Raw genomic sequence first — 22,753 nt, 5'->3', positions numbered from 1 at the left:
TCTCAGTGAAAGGACCAGCTAAAATATAGAACTTGTGGTATTATACTGCCATCTGGACGTTATGAATAAAATAAAACTGTTGACTTTAGAAAATGCTGCAGGGTAGAATAGATTTGATTATTGTGATGAATAGTCCACGTGATTGGAATGTTTATCCTAAATGCTCTGATGCTGTATCATGCCAACACCTGAAATCTGGAAATCTTCAATAATATTGCGGCGAATCTATGTAGAAAGAGAATGGCGGTGGATTGTATTTTGGACAGAGGAAAGTAAAATGGGCTATGGATGCGCAGAGTCCACAGGCGTTGGCTCACAAACCGCTGAAAACGCGGTTAAAAGAGGTCTAAAATCAGGGTAAGACCGATCGACAAAATGGTTATCTGCTGATAAGATGGTGGTGGCTTTAGCGGAGTATGCTTTATGGTACTCGTAGAACCTACGGGAGTTTTTTTCTGTCATCTGTATGCACTTGAAGCTGTATGTTTGTAATAAATACTGACGAAATACATACAAATAATTTTTACTGTAAATAAATGCATTTTTTTTTTTTTTTTTTACTTAGTCAAAGGGAAAAGTTTTGACTAAAAAATAACATGTAGGCAATAAACAATAAACAACGTGGTGGAACAACCACAACAACACGTCCTAACAAAAAAAAGGGCGAGGGCGAGAGAGAGAAAAAGAGAGAGAGAGAGCGAGAGACATGAATAAATCATATCCAGGTAAACAGTTTGTGGGGGTGGAGGGAGTGAGAGTGTCTAATACTTCAGCGTATGGTACTCCTGAAGCATGGAGCAACACACAGAGATGGGCGCCGCCTCTTCGCTGTCACTTCATGTTGATGGTAAATATTCTTCTCTTATGTCTTCACTGACACACTCACTGAAATCCAATTCAGTGGAAGAATTGTATGTATTTGAATTTAAATCGGAATCTGAGTTCAGTATTATTACTAATACTTCTGTCTCACTGAGCGATTTTCACCAGTTTACAAACACTTTGACATTTTTGTGACTGGGTTTATTATATATAATTCAGTCAATATCTGGCAGAGGGCGCAACAGACCAATAAAAGGTGTTACAGAAATCTAGTGTTACACTATTATGTGATCCAGAGTTTTGTAGGCTCAGTAATTCAAGTTTTAAGTTGCAGAACGTACCAGTATGTTCATACTATTCAAAGGGTTAATTTATTGCTTCTAACCTCCGATAAACTGGACGTTTTATCACTCACTCACTCACTCACTCACCAATCCTCCAGAACCATCTCAATGGACAGTACGGAGTGGGCCTCCCAGAGCGGGGTTCACGCTGCGGCCGGTAACGCCTTCCAGCACAAGACTCTCTACAGGATTCATGCCCAATGTTCAAGACATCATCACGTGCGAATAAAACCCCCTTTTCAAAGACACACATTATGATCTAGCATTCAACCTAATGGCAAATTAGGTTCCCAAAGCACCCAAGGATCCTATAATACAGACAATTGTTAGAATTGGCAATTGTTATCAGATTCTGTACTCAATCATACTTTGTCAGGTCACATACTGAAAATCCTATTATATAATTCTACTTTTGCTTTACTCAATGCAATTAGTGTCTCTTTTTGCATACTTCATTAGTCATCATGATTACAATATTACTCGTTAATCACAGTTCAATCATGCTTGGCCATTTTGACTACTCAAACTTTTACTATATAATTAATGGCTTTTGCTTAATGCAATTCATGTCTCCCTACGATATGCGTTACTAATCAGGTTGATATATCACCTTCGCTACTCACAATTAATGTTTCCTTTAACTCACTACGTTGGAAACAAATGTCACTGCAGGACATCCAAAGATCTCCTCCAACTTTCTTATGTTTTGTTCTTATGTTCCAAACCACCCATCACAAAGGAGTCCTGGAGTCTGTCAACACTGCACTCTGGATGCTTCTCCCATTCAGGGATGTCCTTATGAGAAACGATGTCCGTCTCTGCTACCGTGGGTTCCTCCGGCATGGCGAAATCACCACCAAAGCCAGTTCCTTGATCCATCATCGGACCCCCTGCATCGGAGACCTTAAACTCAGGATCATGTATTCCGTACATTTAACACTAGAGCCGCCGCGGTTATACTCATACCTAAAACCGCCACGGCAGTCATTATGACGGTTACATTTTAAACAACATCAATATTAAAATGAAAGACAAACTATCGGATACAACTCAAAAGTTTTATTCAAGCACATCAAACATCTGCACAGCCGAAACACCGTATTTAAATGAACAATTAAACATAAAAAAGGGTTTATTTTCTAACTTACCACATATAAAGCACTACTTCAAAAAATTAAAAACTATAATAAAATAAACATTTCAACTAGTGTGTAAACATGTGTAACAGGTATATGTACATACACAACTGTAAAAACCTAATTTTTTAAAAAATATAAAACTAAAGTAACATATGTTTTCTCTTGCGTGTGTCACTCAGTGCAGCACTGAATCCAGGTTGAACTGCAGCAGCCGGCTGCTTTGCAGTTTTCTGATCTAAATGTTTCTGCCGATGCACTGTGGCTAGCTTCAAGATGAAATTGCTCCTACTGATATTTTCCCTGGTGCATTCCTTGTACAAAACAAAGGAATTGATGGCTGCCAGGTCCAGTAGAGCTAACAGGCTCGTATATAAAAAGCGATCCTGTCTTTGGAACACCATCAGTGTATTTAATACATGCATTTAGGAAAAGTCATAAACAGACAATCGCATAACTTTCAGACACAGAGTAATTTAAATTTGAAAACCTCAAACTGTCAAAATGACTGCCGTGGCGGTTCTAGTGTTAAAGCACGTAAAATATCATACTAATTGTATTATTTGCCATTTTCTGCTCCTTCTAGCTACCTGCAGTTTAGGTGGTGTTTTCTGTCTTTTTTTAACAAAGTAAATCTGATAAATTAAGAGAAGGAGTAACTGTTCACATTGCTCGCACTAATTCTGTCCCCATGCTACGATATCTGGCCTCCAGACCCCAATACGTGTCTTCGGACCTGCTGCTTCTAACTGCGCAGAACCTCACAGTCTCCAGATCTTGGTTTTCTGCAAGACTCCAAGATCTTCTCCAAAAAGGCACCCTTTCTTCCTCGAACTATTCATGCCATTCTTTCAGGAGTGGAGCTTCAATCACAGCTGCTCAGCAAAACATTCCTGTCCATGTCATGAAAAAGCTTGGTCGGTGGTCTTTAGATGCTTAAGAGATTTACATAAGGAACAATATTAAAGATATTCTCGTTGCCCAACACCTGGAACCTGCATCCTAATGGACAAAAAAAAAAGCATTCTGCCATATGATGCCACCTATTAGTAATATGTATAATTATACTATGTTCGTACTTTTTTTTTAGGCCTGGATGTGAGGTGGCCGAAGGTCTAGGACCCCCGGAGATTTTCTCTTTTAGGTTTTTTCTAATCCCTCTGTTTACCTTTGGTCAATAAAATTATATATCACATTATTTTTTTTTATTTTTTTTCTGGAGTTCACTATTTTTATTCAATATTTTTTGAGCATACAACAAAATGTGAAGAGGAGTAGGTGGTCATAATTATATATGTATTTACATATATTTTTGTTTTTGACAACTTGTTTTTTGTTCACCGGGATAAACACGGCGCACCAATTTTTAGCAAGGGATTCTCCAAATCTCTCAGCCTCTCCTTTGGGGTGGAGTATACGATGCTCCTCTGCCTTATATTTTGTGTTCAGCGGGATGAACACGTTGCATAAATTTATTATTGAATTCTGTAAGATTTTGTATTATAATAAAGATGGTTATTAAACGCAAGATTGTCCTGATGGAAATTATATTGTTCCAGAATACTGTTCTTATAATAGATGTTTTCTGTGATGATGAGGAAGTGTTTACATTTGATTTGCCCTTTGAAACAGGAACAACTCAAATGTTTGTGATGAGAGTGCCTATCACCTTTTATAAACTGAAATTATCACACACAACACCTTTGCTATATTTGAACTCAGGCAAGGAAGTCATTTTTATTCATTGAGATTTTCTTTGTCTTTTATATTTGTCAAATAAATTAGCAGAAAACACTGCAGCCATTACTTCCAGGATTCCTGTTCTCAGCCAATCAAATAAGAGCTTGTATTCTATTGTAATTACTCTGTGCAAGGAAACATAACACTGATACATCATATAGTGGTTTTCAATGGCAAACGTTTTGACTACAAGTCTTTCTCAGTGTCTTCAGTGACAGCTTGCTTTGTTGAAGTTTGGTCAAGCCAGGTGAGAGCAGCAAACCCAATAGTTTACATTTCCATGGGTGGATGTTAATTAGAGGATAAGGGTGCAGCTGGGGATTCAGAGAATACAATGGGAAGCCAAGGCTGCATCAAGGCACTCCAATCATTTTGGTGTTCTGTGTCAGAAATGTTTTTTCATTTTATTTTTTTTATAACCAGATTTGATCATTTGTTGGGAACAATACACATCATATTTGATCACCATAGTAATGACTGCAGCAGAATTATATACTTTATTAATTAGCCCTTCTGCCATCTTACATGGTTTCAAGAGGATCTTCACATTTGGAGTATGGAAATCTCTATGTTTCGGCATACTAAAACAGTGGTCACGGTAGACTGGACAAGAAGTATCCAATGAAACTTATCTAACTCCTCCCTAAGGATGCAGTACATATGGTCCGCGACTGCTTACCACCCCAATCCCCCAAAACACAGATGGCAAATTTGGCTCACTTTCAAAGATGGTCTTTCTTTTTTGGAAGGGGCTGGTCTGCAAACACAGATTCTGTCATTTATTTAATGTACTAGGAGACACAAAATGTGGTATTATACATGTATAAAATGAATACTGATATATTTAAACAAGTCATTATGTTCAAAATCTTTGTGGCAATTAGGTGAAGTCAATGCACTGGTATGACCATGAGGTACCTCAAATGTCAATAGGAAATTGCACTTTTGAAGGCCAATATCACAACAACGTTATTATACAGTACTCCCAAATCATTTGGTACAGCCCCACCACTTCATACCCATTTAGGGGAACTTCTAAGGAAACTAAAATAGTAACTGTTTTAATGTGAGTTGTGTGAAAAGATGGCTACACATCTAGTCATTAAACCCAGGCCACCCAAACAGATAATTGAAGCTAAATGGGGGTTGTTAAAGTAAAACCTCTTTGTAGAAGGGCTTACTGCACAATAAGTGGAAAGTGTATAATAGTTTACGATTGGCAGCCAATTGATACAGTGTATCGACTGGTTTGTCTATTTGTTTGATGTTTTGTATCTAAAATCTAGGATTGTGTTCCTTGATAGCCCACTTAAATTCCCGGACACAGAGCCTAAAACTGGGGAGATCCAGGGAAAACCAAGTTTTGGTGAAAAAATATTAAATTAATTTAAATAAACAATTCAAGGGGAAGTAAGTAAGCCAAACCAATATTAATAAAGCCATGTGCTGCACAACAAGCCAGCCCTTTGGCAAACTGTTCCTTTGAGACATTTCTGACTTTTATCAGAAATGTCTCAATACTTCATCATTGGATAGAGAAACATCCCACTTTACAACAACTGTGCCCTTTATCTGATCTTGTTTGTACAAACTGAGACCGAACCTAATCCCTGGACAATTTATTCTTCAGTTTGTGTAACAGTGATATCTATTGATGTCTTGACCTAGCACTTTTTGCAAAGATGATGTCAAACAATCTTCAGCACAATGAAACTTGAAACTGAAAGCACATCTATCTCTTCTGCATGCTTTTATGAACACTGGGAAGAAAACAAATTGCATTAGGATCACAAATAAATGATACATTATTTATAAGTATGTGGACAAAAATGGGTTTTAGATTTGTTTAAGAAATATACATTATCAGTATATAGACAGTGTATTTACTGTACAGTACTTTTTATTTGCTAGTTATGTTATATATCTTGCTGATAAATCATGAAATTATTTACCAAGGCACTATAGACTCATGAAGTTCTACTCATGGTAAGCCTTTATGGCAACACCATGTAGGCTGCAGGTTTGTACTGCTTGAAGAGCGAATGGAAGTAGAGTTTATTATTAACTTTTTATAAATAAGTCAAAAATGTGTTTAGAAAGTTAAATGATATATTGTTAGTCAGGTTGATTTGTTATCTGGTTATGTCAATAGAAGAGGAGAACTGCTGCTTGATTGTGACAAGGATTAGATTAGAAGAGAAAAAAATGCAGGCCCAATCTTATTCAAAAAGGTACCAGAGTGCAGGAGCCAATATGTTCTGCCTGTATGAAAATTTAAAGCAGACTTGTCTTGATGACAGTGAACAAAGGAAAAAAAAGAATACATCAGAAGAAAACTCTGGGAGTCCAATATTGGTCACCTTTTCTTCAGGTAAAGTACCAGTTGCAAATAACATAAAAAAACTAAAAAAAACTGGTAGGTAACCATGGAAATAACATAAAAACCTTTAGAATCGTATTCCATATTTTGAAAGGCCCAATCCTGGTTATAATGTACTATAACTTGTTTATTAGAACACTTTGTGCAGAAACCACATTTATGTGGGTTATACAACCAGTAGCTCCAGTCTGACCAACCACAGATGGTGTTCCAGTTTAAGAAACTGTCAGATTTACAATAAAAACATATAATTAGAAACAAATTTACTGTAACCCCTTTTTTGCTACACCCATGAATGAAACATAACTGACTGACAGATGTTGCCTAAGATATAAAATTATTCCCAAAAAATCAATGTGAATAAAAGTAAATAAATGTAGACAGATTGCTGTTCTTAAGGTTGTATTATTGAATGTATGAAGTTATGGATAAAGGCTACATATAGTGGAAAAGTAATCCTGGAAACAATTATTCCAAGGCATATTTTGATGTGTCTAATACATTTTATATATATATATATATATATATATATATATATATATATATATATATATATATATATATAATTTGAGAAAAAGGAAAACTGCTGTGTACCAAAATGATCAATAAGAAAAAAGAAAACAAGAAAAGGATATTTCAGGTACTTAAAAAGGTAGAATAACTGATTACAAATCAATTATCAGGACGTTTCGGACTACAAGTCCTTCATCGGCTGAATACAAAAAAGCAGAGCTTTAAGAAGTTGATAAAAAACAAACTAGTAGTCTTTTAAACAAACTTCCAGAAAGATATATATATATATATATATATATATATATATATATATATATATATATATATATATATATATATCCTTCATCCGGAAAACTGTAAAGAAAAGGAAAGTATTTATTTTTAAATAAAATAAAAAATAAATTGAAATCTATAAATATGTGCTGCAATTGAGTACATTGACCAAATGCTTAACCACTAATAGCATAACTAAAAGCAAAACTTAAGTTTGTTTAGTGTTTCACATCGTTGTGGTGTGTACTTTTCCTGTGGGAATCACATTTGTATACCCACTTACTGAAAGCTACAGTGGTGCTGCCAGTTGTATTAAGAACTGGTAGATGATATCTATCTTGGTAAGTTTTTTGTATTTTTCTCTGTTGGGGGAAAAAAAAAACACAAATAACAGGCTCCAAGTTAGAAATAATAGGCTTTTTACTTGTGTATTATTTGTACTAGGAGAAATTGCCATAATACACAGAACACCCTAGTATTTAAATGACCTAAAAGCACAGCCTGTCAAACTTCAAACACATTTTTCTTGAGTTTGAAGGTTTCAATTCAAAGTCTCTATTATAGATTGCTTTGGAGATCAATAGAGCAGTAATCCCTGCTCCTCCAAAAGTAAAACAAGCACACTTTTAAATAGCAAATATTGAGCCCTAATCACAATCTTTAAAGTCACTTAAGTTATTTAAAATGAAAGTTACCAGTGGAATGTAACCCTACATACTATCCAATTCAAAAAATGTATTACCAAAATTCCTAACCAAGTTTCTTAATTGTTTTAATAGGTTATCTGGTTATATGTACAAGTCAAGGTGTAATTGATGCACATACAGATGTCTGGACAAGCTCCTTCATATATGCAGTACTCGGATGTTGTTACCATATAGCTGTTGTTAGTTATATTCTATTTCTTCAGACCTACCTTGTTTCAAAATACTCCTGTAGTATAATAAATTATAATATACCAAAGGGCTTTCTGTGTTTAATTAAGAGTTTAACCATATGTCTAGGAATAGAAGCACTGTGGTTTAATACCAGACTATAGGCCTAAAGCTAGTGAAGATGAAAAAGTCTATTCCTTTGCTTACACTAATCCTTTGTATGTTTTCTCCTTGTGATTTTGTTTCAGAGACCAGCTCTACCCCCCCCATTGATCAAAAAACTGCACACAGATGAAGGGCTTTTACATTTCACAGTAATACAAACCAGTACCCTAATGTAAACAAAATTATCTTAAAGAAATATTCAGAAGTCCCCAAGGTGCCTCTATCATTGTGAGGAATTTGTTAACAGACAGTCTTAGCATAATTAAGGTTTATCCCAAGAGAATCTGTAAATAAAACAAAGACATAATACAATCATTAGTTTTCAGTCTGGGGTTAGTGTATTTTGTTTCAAAAGGAGCTAATTTGTTTTCATCCATATCTGAAATGCATTTACATTTACATCTTTGGTCTTGTCAACTGAACCCCTTGCTGGGCACAGTTGTGGGGCATAGGTCTGTTTTTTCCATTACATACTTTGGTACATCAGTGTGAGCATCTGGTCTGCTTGCTTGCAGTAGTTATGGCTGCCACTCTTAACTGTGTGAGCTAGTGCAGTACCTTTTGTCATCTGAGGGTGATGACAGACCACATGCGGATAGAAGCTTTTAATCTCTTTTGCTATTTCAACTTAAGCCACTGGCCACACTAAGAGATTTGAAAGATGCACACTATGTATCTCTTTACATTTGTGGTCCTGCATGACCCACACTAGGAGGAAAATTAATTTAAAAGCAAATGTGACAGTCAGGGCATCAGCTGTTACAGCTTTTCACTGTGGCCTTGGTATTTTCCTGACCACCATAGATGCCGCAGTGAAGCACGTAATTTTATTGGCAATGTAAAAAAATAAAAATAAAAAATAATAATAAGGAATAAAGTACATCCAATTGTACTCTGAGGATAACAATCTTATATATGTACAGTTTTAGTGTGTTTTACATTCATGCTGTCAGACACATAGTGTTGCTACCTGAAATAATACAGTTTCCTAACTCAAAGATATTCAATAATATTGTAGATATCCTAGTCCTCTACTCTTAGCTCTCTTGCTAGGTTTGTGTTGAACTCAACAGCCAACTGAAAGGATTTGTTACACACACACACACACACACCACAGCTATTTGGGCTGCTCTGTAGTCAAGCTGTAATTGTGGACTGATTCATAGGCTGTCAGAAATTCTATTATTGTACACACAAATACATACAAAGCTGTGGATAAGTGGAAAAGAGTTAAATTAACAACAAAATAATATTATCACCATATTATAATTCACATTGCATTGTAAGTGGCACAGGTTAGAGCTACCGTAATGTTCATGAAGTTCAATTACATTCATACATTAAGACTTATCTCCTACATTCACAGCTGAAAGAAACTGAGAGAAACTAGTATTATTCTGTATACTGCAGAAAAAGATTTCTTCCTGTTACAGCCTGTTCTTGTTATGTCCCCGGACTAGTTTTGCCCCATGATCATTTAAGATATATCACATACCTAAAAACCCTTCATTCTTATCAGTCCTCTCCCCAATATTGAGAAGAAAAAAAACATCTAAACATTTAAGGTGATGCATTCCAAATTGAATTTATTTTTCGCAAACTTATTAAAATAAACACAAAAACATACATTTTGGTAGCTTCAGCCTCCTAGCTGTAATAAAAAGGAAGGAAAACACAAATCCACAGTGAGAAATAGGCATAGCAACCTTGAAGTGTTATACTGCAAATGCGACTGTGGTACAGCTTACTTTTCATAGAATCTAGCGTCATCAGTTTCTGTTCAGTGGGAAACAGATTTCTTATGCTATAGTTTACCATATGATATTTACCTCTTGAGATATTATACTATACTTTTGACACAGATCTGAGACGGGGCAATACCAGATAGATTGCTCCATAAAACAACCACCATTTTTATAGAGCGTCACTAACAAAGTCAAATAGTTTGAGTCCTGCCTTATGTCTTATCTAGATATTAAAGTAAAAATGCATCCAATATCACTTGGGAGTACATTCCAAAACATAGGAGCAAATCAAAAGAAAGACGGTGCTCCAAAGGTCAAAAAACATATTGCAGAGACACAAAGATCTACTTAAGAACACTGCAAGATGTGGCCTGGAAAATAGCGTTGCACCAACTTGGACACACTACTGCCTGGTCTTGAACAGTACAATTTAAGAAAAAGACTGTTGGAGTCTGGACAAAACAGTGAAAATCTTACAAACCTCAGTACAAGTAGGTCCGGACAGTTTTCTCCCTCTCCCTGGAGAGCCAAATTCATTAACAGAGTTGAAGATGGCTCTTGTGTTTGGTTATATTCACTTGCATTCTCCTTGCTAGTTTAAGTGTTAATCTCCTTCTGGAAAGTATAATCTAATGTCTGTATAAAGTAATCTAAACACATATGATTACACCACAAATGCAAGTCCTTCCAGTACATTGTAAACAAACCGGACCAGGATTGGTCTCAGGTGTACTGTCACTAGCCTCTCGGCTTCACCCATGTCGTTGTCCAATCATCTAATGCATTCACATGTTTCCAGCATAAATACATTTGCTTAAATCTAGTTTCTACTGTTTGTGAAATGTATAGACTGGCTGTTTTTCAGGATATGGATGCAATAAAACACAGATCTGTATTTTTATCTTTGTCAAAAATTGAATTGATTTTATGGTTTTAAAAAATAACCTGCCCTGGTTCATGTTTTAGCAGTGTTTGTGGTTGAGCTGATCAGTGCCGAAGAGAAGGTTGAACGTTTTTTGCTAACACGTGACAATTACATTTGCTTATCAAACATGTTAATATAACCATGATTTATTGGATATAAAAAGTATATTAACAATGTTTTTTTAATACTATTTCTCAAATGATCCTTTCATTTATTAACAGGTTTGTCTACCACTAGAAAATTCCTACTTTGACAAAGGGCACAATATTTAAAATGTTACATTTAATTTTGAAAATAATTACACAACTCCCAGCTATTAAAATAAAGTTTATAAATGCTGGTGGCACTTAAACATTTGAATTGCTGAGCTCCAGCTGACAAACTCTAATGCCATTTCTATGAACAAGCATGTTTTCAACAAGCCAGCAGGGTTTATCACTAACCTTTATAGAAGTACTGAAATGTATAGCATTTGTATAAAAAAAAGAAATGGTGCATTGGATGGCTTGGCTGTTTTAAACATAAAACTGTAATACAATGCTCATGTCATGCTTCCATGTTACAAAAATTTTGAAAACACTACAAAATATATCATACATTCCTAAAATAGTGCAACATAGTACTGGTTTTATTTATTGGTTACAACAGAAGATAAATTGAGTCAGAATGTGGCAGCATCGAATTACATCACTGAAACCAGCAGTTCGGAGGCAATGACAGCAAGGCAGTTGTAAACTAGATTGTATTTAATGAATTGTCTGACTAGTAACCAGTGGAAAGGATCAATGAATAAATGTGGTATTTCCAGAAATAAAAGAAGAAAATAAATTCCAAATGGAGATGCTTGGCATTCCCATGTGTACCAAACTCAAACCAGTTTGTAATTAAGCTAAACTCCTTTTTCTTATGGTACAGTAGTGCACTGTAATTCAATTACTTGACAGCAATTCTGAATCACTGTAATACAACTATATGATGGAGTGGAGACAGGGTCGGAGACTTGTGTGCCCAGGGGAGATCTGGGGGTATGTTATTTGCCCTTTGGTTAAAAAAATCCAAAGTTCTAAGTATCCAGGTTAATTTTGGATAGCGTGGACACGAGCAGTTTTGGGGATTGCTTGGTCCAATTGAAAGGTGTGCCCTCTCTAATCACCAAGGTGCTTCCCAAAGACCTGTTATTATTATTATTATTATTATTATTATTTATTTCTTAGCAGACGCCCTTATCCAGGGCGACTTACAATTGTTACAACATATCACATTATACATTATTTCACATTATACATACAATTACCCATTTATACAGTTGGGTTTTTACTGGAGCAATCTAGGTAAAGTACCTTGCTCAAGGGTACAACAGCAGTGTCCCCCACTGGGGATTGAACCCACAACCCTCCGGTCAAGAGTCCAGAGCCCTAACCACTACTCCACACTGCTGTTATATATATATATGTTTGTCATTTCACCAAAATATTTTTATCTTCTTCAAAGCTGTATTGAATTCCAGTTTTAGCTGTCTCTTTCTCCGTGCACATTCTCCATATGTACTTTGAGGTAGTCATTTCTTGTAAACTTCTTGTGGCACAACTGGCATTCTGCCATGGGTCGGTTTGGATTATGAGTCAGCTTGTGTCGAATCAGCATTTTCTTCAAGCTGAAGGACAGATCACAAACCTGTAGGTATAGAAGTAAAAAAAATAAAATAAAAAAATAAATGAAGGAAATACTTCCATCAATGCATGTGTCTTCCACCAAATATTTCTAAAACCATTTAACTATTTTTATTCAGGATGTAAAAGTATTCATAGTTGGTATTGTATCCTTATTAAGACTATGCATAGCTATGACTTGCTTCTAATCATCACATCTTGCAAAGCATATTCCCCTAAAAGCAGATTATGGAATTCTGAAATCATACAAACAAAAAGGTTAGCCACACAACTACACATATATTATCCAGTATCCTGGACACCACAGTGCTTTTGTATTAAAAAGGCTTGTGGTAAACGGTTCCATCCTTGATCATATATTCCCAATACTGGTCCCTAAAAAAAAAAGTTGTTGGATGCAACAATATATAAATAAATGAATACCTTCTTCCAAAAAGATGCTTGATAAGGTTTTAGGAAACATCCATAACAAGAAGGATTTCAAATGGAATTGTTTGTTGATGAAGTATGAGGAATCTGAAGGCTGGAGTTTAAATTGGAGTCATGATAAAAATGCAGTGTGTCATCCCATTTACAGAATACATAGCCTATGAATGTCATCATTTAACCAGGGTAACTAATGTGATGACAAGGATAAAGCCTTAGATCATCAATGTAAACCAGTGAAGAATAAACTGCTAACATTAAAATATTCTATGGTTGCTCCATCCAAACCTAAATTCCTCCATACATCTTAAAAAAACATTACAGCATAAACTCAATTATAGCCTTTCAAAAGCCTGCATTCACATCACCAATGACCATAAAAAATGTGTGCTATGTGTTTTAAACTATGTCAAATAATTCATGTGTATTATTATGCAAACTTCTTTAAGGTTTTTTTTGGAATAATTCAAATTCATTCTTAACCAGCAGGGTCAGCAGCAAAATGTAAGTTGTAGTGCATTCATCATAAATAAAAATACACTGTTCATTACAAATAGTTTTAGGGATTGAGTGAATTAACACTAGAACAACCAAGACGGTCATCTTGACAGTTTTTGGAATTGAAATTGAAATTGCAGTGTGTGTGTTTAAGATACGAAACTGTGCTTTCCTGACTTTTCCTAAATATATATGTACTAATTACCCTGACAAAGAAAGAATCACGTAGCTTCAAAAATTAGCAAGATAAAATACTGTCATACATATAAAACATATTATAACAATGAAATGTTGCGGTATTATTTCTATTTATCAGTCGGGACCTGCCACCATATATTGAAGTTTGATTATATCAGTCTGCATTCCTCAATTGAGCGGCCTTTCTATTGTTTCAATGAGCCTCCTGATAGCCCATCAATCAGCCTTGACAGCTCACAGCACCCGGCTGTCTGTCTGTGAGGAGAGTCTATCACCTATGTTTTAGATGCTCTCGGATTACTAAATAAGTCACTAGTTTTTTCTAAGAAATTAATTGTTACCCCAATACACATTGAAAATGGATCACGGAAGACGCATGACAGCAAAGCAGTGTTTGGAATTACTGCAAATTTTACCAAACAATGATTCCGATGCAGCAGAGACGGACAATGGCGAATCTGGCTCTGAAGCAGACTGGGTTTGCGAAGATTAATCTAATAGCAGCAGTGACAGAGAGAAGGATGCCAGCGAAGTGCCAGGACCGAGTGCGCAAAGAGGGCACAGGAGATCCCGTAGCAGCCCCTGCAAGGATGCTAGCCACTTCATCTGCATCAGCCCCTGCACCTGATCCAGCCGCTACTTCACCTGAGGCAGCCGCTTCTCCAGCGGTAGTGCCAGCACCACCTGGCACTCAAGAGGCGGGTAATGATGGCACTGTTTGGAACACTATAAATCCTGCTGTTGAAGCTGCAGGTAGAAGGGGTGAACATAATATTTTGAGGGAAGTTCCAGGGCCCACGGCATATGCAAAATGCAACATTGATGACAGCGCATTGAGTGCTTTTCGCCTATTGATTGACATGCCTACGCTTCTCCACATACAACGCTACACTGAAGCAGAAGCCCACCGACAACTACAAGATGATTCCTGATCAATGCCCTTAGAGGAATTAGAAGCTTTCATTGCACTAGTATATGCCCGTGGAGCATTTGGTGCCAGAAGCCTGTCACTGTACAGTTTGTGCTCCAGTAAGTGGGAAGTTGATTTTTTTTCAGAGGCAATGCCACGGAATCGCTTTTGTGAAATTTTGCGATTTCTGCGTTTCGATCTGAAGCGCCCACTTCAAAATGACAAATTTGCCCTGGCATCTGAAATTTGGACCCACTTTTGACAATAGAATTCTCTGCTAAAAACCGGGACAGAATATTACAGTGGACAAGCAGCCAGCCGCAAGAGACGACAATGCCAGATTGCAAAATGTAATGGCAAAAAGACCATTGATAGCTGTGCCAAATGTGCAAAGACAGTCTGCGGTAAGTGCACTGCATATGTTGAAAAGCGTAGGATCTGTGTGATTTGTGCCAGCACTTAGACTTTGTAAACGACTGTAAACAAAGCTCATTCTGTTCAAATGTTTATTTATTCATGTCATTTTGATTATAGTATGCCTGTACATAAACGCATAGCTTCGGTTGTGTATATGCGCTTTGTTATGTAGGCAATATAAACCCTTTTACTTTACTTTTTTTATATACTTATTTACATTGTTTCAGTTGTACAGTTTTGTATGTACATGATATACCTGTATATACACAAATTTATTTTCAAATATTTGTTTATTTCATTTTTTACCATTTTTTGAGGTTGTGCTTTACATAATATGTCTGTATATAAACACATTTCTGTTCAAATGTCTGTTTATTTACAACGTTTCGGTTGTGTAGTTTTATATGATGTTCCTGAATAAAACTACAACTTATATTCAATTGTTTGTCCTTTCACTATAATATTTATGTTGTTTTCAATATGCTGGTCAAATTGACTGCTCATGGTTGTTCTAGGTATGCCTATAAACACGGTTGTTCTAGTTTTAAGACGTACATAGTTTTGTTATAAAAAATGAAAGTACATTTTTGCCTTTTGTGCATTTACATTTATTTTTTTTTTATTTATTTTTTAAACCAAAAGCCAGCACCTCCAAAACCACTGTTCTATTCAGTGACTAGGGTCAACTCTAAGCTTCTCAGATTTGTTAAGATAAATTGGTATGGCAGTACTTTGTCAACAGAATGGGTGAAGAAACACAGAGCATTAACAAAATAAAACATGTTAAATGTTAATATTTTACTTACATCACATTGGAAGGGTTTCTCCCCTGTATGTGTCCGCATGTGCTCATCCAGACCTCGCTTCTGGCTGAAGGCCTTGTTACATTCGGAGCACTGGTATGGCTTTTCCTGTAACCACAATTAAGTGAAATTGAGTTGGTGCAGAAAATGAGCCAGTTAAGGGAGTGGAATTCCTGACAAGGTTTTTATAGTCTCTCCAAGTAGTTTCAGACAGTGAAAACATAATCAGCCTACTGTGATTACAAAAGTTTTCTCCAAGCCAATTAGTAATCTAGTTGTCTGGAGTTTTAGGTATAGATTCTGCTTAATATACTACAACATATTACAAGTTAATATAAACAGCATGAATGCTAATAGAAACAGTGATTTTTGAAGACAGAAGTAGTAGTCTGGAACAATTTTTACAAATGATCTTGCTAATTTTCTCAGCCGGTATTAAATTTAATGCATTGACTGGGCACACTTTTGTCCTTTGAGGAGAAGATCGGTTTTAACAAACCAGCACTGGAAACTAACCAAAAACACATTACAATCTACATTTTAATGGTTTTCATAATATCATTTTAACTGACTTTTTTTTTTTTAATGCTCTATAATTACATTTGCATGTAGCAGCATAGTGCATTTATTTATGTATTAATTGGGATAGCTTAGGATACAAGTTGGCAAAGGAAATTCAATTCAAAAGCATGGCCTCAATACAATCAATAAAAATCTCTAATTTCAACCAGCCATTTTAAATGTTCCTTGCCAAGGGAGTGGCATACAAAGCAGACAGAAGACTATTAAAGAAAAAGTATACCTTGGATATCACAACCTAAATACAGGTGAGCCGGACTGGAATGAAGCAATAAAATTGTGTGACGGGAACACAGAAAAATACAAAATACTTAAGGTTAAATCACCTAGTCAGAATGACTAATATTACAGAAAACGATTATTTACACAATATAGTGAGGCCAAGACATTGTGTTCTTTCTTCAACTGCAAACTCCTTTGCAATTATATTGACACCGTTTCCATTGATGGTGATGTGGTCTCTTTGGCTCAACATGACATAATCAAGAATTTCAATTAATATATGCAAATAAGGTTTTATATATACACTTTTCTAAATACATGGGTTTAAAAATGCAGTGCTATTTAGTCTGACCATGTTAGTTATATATCAGATGTGCATTATCCAACTTTTTAAAAATGTTTCTTCCAGACAGCGTTTGGGTCATTAATATGTGTTGTTCTTTGTGCAAAATAGTACAGGATTTCAGTATTTCATTTTATAACAAAAATAGGAGGTTTTAATATCCGTTAAAAGATTATCATGATTACTGAGAATGTGGCCAAGGTGCAAGTGGCTTAGATGGCATTTGGGGATGCAGTTAAAATATGCTTTATAAAATTCACCACACTGTTTTTGCACCAAATTTCAAGATGCCTTGTTCTATTAAAATCTGTTTCCTCACTAAGTATGTCTGACACTCTGTAAACCTTTGAAACAAAAGATCTGAAGTACTCCATAGTGGCAAAAGCTGAAGTAATATATTTAATCTAGCTAGGTTTCCTCTGGAGGGTGCACATTCACTAAACAATTTGAGATAAAAGGTACATTTTACTGAAAGTTGTTTATTTATACTGTTACAATAGGAATTACATTTGGCTGTGCACTATGTCTTCGACCGAGTCTTTATATTACTTACTAAGAAATCTACTGTAGTTCACAAAAATTGATATGCCAACATGGAACTTTTACTGACACAGCCAATTTGATGCAAGAATAATCTGAGTTGAAAGAAAAATGTAGTTTTCAACCACAAATGAATCACATGTATCTGAAAGAACACAAAAAAGAAAGAATATAAAAAGTTCAATGTTTTTGTTTGTTTGCTTTTACCCCCAGATAGTCAACTTTTAAAGCATGCTGAACTTAGAAAAGTAGTTTCTGTACAATGCAAAAAATAAGCATTTGAATGGGAAACTATACTTTACTAGAAACCTTGCCATTTATGTGCACAAAAAACAAAAACAAATAAACTTACATATATCCCAAAAATATATAAAACAAAACTGCTGTATATACAGGAATTTCAAAACTTTAACTTCAGAAATGAGAAAAGAATCTTAAAAGAATTGTGTACCCAGTAACTGATAAATGCAGCCTAGTTGTTACTGGAATATACTGTAAATGATACTCCCTGAACTATAAGTTAAGGGCTATTCACACTATAGCGTTTATTCACTGTGTTTTCTTGGGTAAAAAAATCGAACCTATGGCACTGAATACTACCTTTCACACTTGAGCATAATCGCTGCAAAAAAGTCAACAATAAGTCGAAAGGTTTGATTTTTGGACGGAATACGCCACCACTCTGTCCTGCTAAATGTGCATATAACTGAAGGCAATATGGATTGTGTGCAAGCTCCTGTATGGTTATTGCTCCAAAGAAGAGAAAGAAAGACCTACACAAACATGTATTTATGTGTATAGCATATCCTATATATAATATATACACATACATATACACACACAGTAGAGATTCAAGGAAATGCATGCACATGGATTAGGGAGTGATTAACATGTAGAAAACAGAAAGTACTGATTAGAGGAGAAACCTCAAAATGGAGAAAGGTAACCAGTGGAGTACCACAGGGATCAGAATTAGGTCCTCTGCTATTCCTAATCTACATTAACGATTTAGATTCTGGTAGAGTAAGCAAACTTGTTAAATTTGCAGTCGACACAAAAATAAGGAGTGGCAAACACTGCAGCAGCAAAGGTCATTCAAAATGATCTAGACAGCATTCAGAACTGGGCAGCCACATGGCAAATGACATTTAATAGAGAAAAGTGTAAAGTACTGCACGCAGGCAATAAAAATGTGCATTATAAATATCATATGGGAGATACTGAAATTGAAGAAGGAATCTATGAAAAAGACCTAGGAGTTTATGCTGACTCAGAAATGTCTTCATCTAGACAATGTGTGGAAGGTAAAAAAAAAAAGGCAAACAAGATGCTCGGATATATTGCACCGAGACGGCCCTTGTCAAAGTTGTGAACGATCTGCTGATAAGCTCTGACTCGGGCTTTCCATCGATATTAATTCTTCTTGATCTAAGTGCTGCCTTTGATACTGTAGACCATTCCATCCTACTACATCGTCTTGAAAGCACAATAGGACTGTCTGGCCTTGTCTATCCTGGTTCAAATCTTATCTTTCTGATAGGTTTCAGTTGGTCTCTTGCTGTTTTTATTATATATGCTACCGTTAGGTGACATTATCCGCAGACACAGAGTGAACCTCCATTGCTATGCTGATGACACCCAGCTATATTTGTCCCTAAAGCCATTAATTTCTTCTGCCTAGGTGTTATTAGCTACTTGCCTTACAGACATCAAGTATTGGATGTCACAGAATTTTCTAATATTAAATTCCGATAAAACAGATCCCACTAGTTATGCTAGTGGGATCACAGAACTAACAAAAAGAAATGTGAGATTACATGAGCTCAGACCTTACAGTCTCTCAGCAAAACTTAAACTAGAAATTAAGAGTTTGGGGGTCATCTTTGATCCTGATCTATCATTTGACGTGTGGTATCCCACTTGCAGCTTGTTCAGAATACCGCTGCTAGAATTCTGACTAAAACCAGGAAAAGTGAACATATTACCCCTGTTTTGGCCTCATTACACTGGATCCCTGTGCAGTGTAGAATGGAGTTTAATACCTTATAATTATTGACTGTCTCACCAGAATTTGCGCGACAGTTTCAAAAAACGGCAAATGAAAAAGAGTGCTGTGTGATATGGGAGTTTAATATATATAACAAAGAATCAACACAGTAGCTCTTGAGCCTCTATTTAAAAGTTTTAGACAGAAAAAAGTAAACAAACCACATTATGCGCACGCACACAGTTCTCTGTAGAACGCCATCTGGGGAAAAAAAATTGTTGTGCTGGTTTAGAGCGAGCCAAAAACAAAGCAAGCACGCCATTCACTTTATGTACAATACAAATCTGAAATCTACAAATTTAAAGAAAACAACAGCAAATCACTTATTTATTCTTGCCAAGCTTTGTTTAAATGATGTAACAGCAGTCAACTTATTTTAATCCTCAAGCACAGTATGACACTGGTATAAATTCAATTCACATGTGGGAATGATGTGAGGCCTTTCTTCACAGTGGGACTGAAATTAGGCTATTAAGACACCCAGACATTTGTTAATGCAAGATAATATAAGTGTTACAAATTCCTCACGAAACACTTGTTTGGACTAACTAAACTCCCCCCCACCCTCCACCCGTGGGCTTGGCAAAATGATTCTGACTGGTCTTACTGATAGTGGTGAATTCTGTTCCTTTGTCTCAAAAGGAAGTTAGTTAGTTTCCCAGCTGTTCCAACAAAAGGTTCAGGCCATGTGTCATCTAAATACAGTCCTTAATATTTAGCCACCTATGGCCAGAGTTCCTTTTATCATTAGGTTATAAAGCCTACAAACATCAGGATGTATTAATTCCAGGGTCAAGAAGTCATCTTTTGTTTTTCCAGCATAAGGGAGGTAAACAGGGAGCAAACTGTTGACACAAGTACTGCAATGTAGTTTTTGTTTTAACAGTTAATATGTAGGGTCCTGCAGGAAACCGTGGCCTAATAAATGTCAGCCAAACACTGGTTCTGTTTTCTGAACAGACTTCATAGTCAACATACTAACTCCTGCTGAGATGAGTAGCCAAATCACACAGAATACAGCTGACTGAAGTTAAGGGGCATCAGATTTCATAGACAAATGTGTGAATATTTAAAAAAACTTTCAACCCAAATTCTACCAGAGGTATTAAATTACATTAAATTGTGATGTTCTTTTTCATCAAATGAAGTGATCTAAGTCTGGTAACCAGTAGTTCTGCCTAAAGTTCCTATGCTCCTTACATTGTAATTTAAAAAGTGATTAGATTACCATAAGTAGGGTGGTCGAACGAAATATTTACATTTAGATTTTAACAAACTTAAACATCTGAAATCAAAACCAAATTCAGCTACTTTTTCTGCCCAGTGGCCATCTTAGGTTTGAGTTACGCCCTCTACTGACTTTGAGCCTTCACAATTAAAAAAATACAAAATGATCAACTTTATTATTTAAAAAAAATTCTTCTAAGCTAGATGGTAGCTTTAAATTGAAAGATCAAAGTTTTAAGTGCACAAGCAAGCCTCCCCAAAACACACCTCAGAGGCAAAGCAGTTCTGCCAGTGCACCAAGTCCTTACTGCAGATATATGTGTATGTGTCACTTTTAAAAGGCATGAGTTTTGTTTACTATATATCAAAACACAATTATTAAAGCCTTGTTTTACAATGTCATGGCAAACATTGTGATAAAATGTGCCTTGTGTTTTTAAGAAACAAAATCATAACGTTCATGCTAAGAAGTGCTATGTCTTCTGTGGGCACGGGCTCCATATTTGCAAGGTTGTAAACAGTGCATGGTGGGATACTATAGTATTTAGTCCTACAGTCCATTGCGCTGCTAGGAACTGTAACCAAACTATTTTAATAGTGTGTGTACGCATTAAGCCCGACTAAACATTAAACAGCACTTTAGTGTGGACGCTTTGAGCTGGATTAATTCAAACATTTTTGAGTACGGTTCTCTAAATCAGTTGTGTAGTGTGGACAGGACAAAAATCTTTATTACCTGCAGCCCATTTTACTCGGTTCCTTTTGGTGGGCTGCTGTAATAATAATAAGGGGGCTTCATATTTATTTTCCAAAATATGAGTTTACTCACTATTTCCCTTATTACAGTTCAGGCCAAAATAACTAAGTTACTGTGGTATAGTATCTCAGGGAAACAAAAAGGGCAATGCCAAAATGGCCTTAAGTTCAATAAATTTGTAAAGGGCACCAAAGCCACTAAACTTAAGTCAAGGTCAAAGTGTAGGATGTTGTGTAATTTTGCTTAGGATTCATATTTTTAGCTTGTAATGCTTTATCTGGATTTCTATCTGCACATAGCACTGAGACAGCTCTTGTTAGGGTAGTAAATGATCTTTTGATAAGCTCCGACTTTGGCTTTCCTTCAATTTTAATTCTTCTTGATCTTAGCGCTGCTTTTGACACCATGGACCACTCCATTCTATTAAACTGGCTTGGGAGTTTAGTGAGTTTGGCAGACGCTGTCCATTCTTGGTTTAGGCCTTATCTTTGATAGGTTTCAGTATGTTTATGTCAGGGAGATGAAGTCTGATTTGTCAGAGGTTGTCTGTGGTGTTCCTCAGGGTTCTATTTTAGGTCCCCTGTTGTTTTCATTATATATGTTGTCATTACGTGATATTATCCGCAGGCATGGAGTGAATTTACATTGTTACGCAGATGATACTCAGCTGTACTTGTCTTTCAGCTGCTTGCTTTGCGGACATAAAATGTAGGATGTCACAGAATTTTCTGATGTTGAATTCTGATAAAACGGAGGTCATGCGTGTGGGTTCACAGCACCAGTTAAAAAATGTTGATTTATATAAAATAGATCTTAGCAGCCTTTCCTCAGAACTAAAACTTGAAGCCAGAAATTGGGGGTCATTTTTGATCCTGTTCTATCATTAGGAAAATTACTAATGCATCTTTTTATCATTTGAGAAATATAGCTAAACACAAATCTATTATTTACACAGGCTTCCTATGCAGTTTCGAATTGATTTTAAGATTTTATTTTTAACTTATAACGCCTTTAATGGATTAGCACCCAGTTATTTACAAGAGCTGTTGATCCCATACATTCCTAAGCAGAATCTTAGATCTCAGGATGCAGGGCTCTTGGTTATTCCAAGAGTAAATACAAATAGTATGGGAGGAAGGGCCTTTTCTGATAAGGTTCCTACATTATGGAACACTCTGCCTTTTTTTGTCAGTGAAGC

General features: G+C 35.9%; 1 protein-coding gene across 4 annotated transcripts in view; it reads right to left on the bottom strand.

Annotated features, from left to right (window-relative positions):
• Positions 1–9,823: 9,823 nt before the first annotated feature.
• The window catches only part of LOC117421044 (PR domain zinc finger protein 5-like), an 85,091-nt gene continuing 72,161 nt past the window's right edge, over positions 9,824–22,753 (bottom strand). For all 4 annotated transcript variants that reach the window (XM_059032398.1, XM_034034911.3, XM_034034914.3 and 1 more), the window contains 2 exons: positions 15,844–15,948; positions 9,824–12,592 (listed from right to left, as the gene is read on the bottom strand). In XM_059032398.1, the coding sequence (XP_058888381.1) occupies positions 12,428–12,592; positions 15,844–15,948 (270 nt within the window). In that variant the 3' untranslated portion in view covers positions 9,824–12,427. The remainder of the gene's footprint in view (positions 12,593–15,843; positions 15,949–22,753) is intronic.

Source organism: Acipenser ruthenus, chromosome 1 (assembly GCF_902713425.1).
Source record: "Acipenser ruthenus chromosome 1, fAciRut3.2 maternal haplotype, whole genome shotgun sequence".
Lineage (NCBI taxonomy): Eukaryota > Metazoa > Chordata > Actinopteri > Acipenseriformes > Acipenseridae > Acipenser > Acipenser ruthenus.
This window is presented reverse-complemented; position numbering and strand designations above follow the sequence as displayed.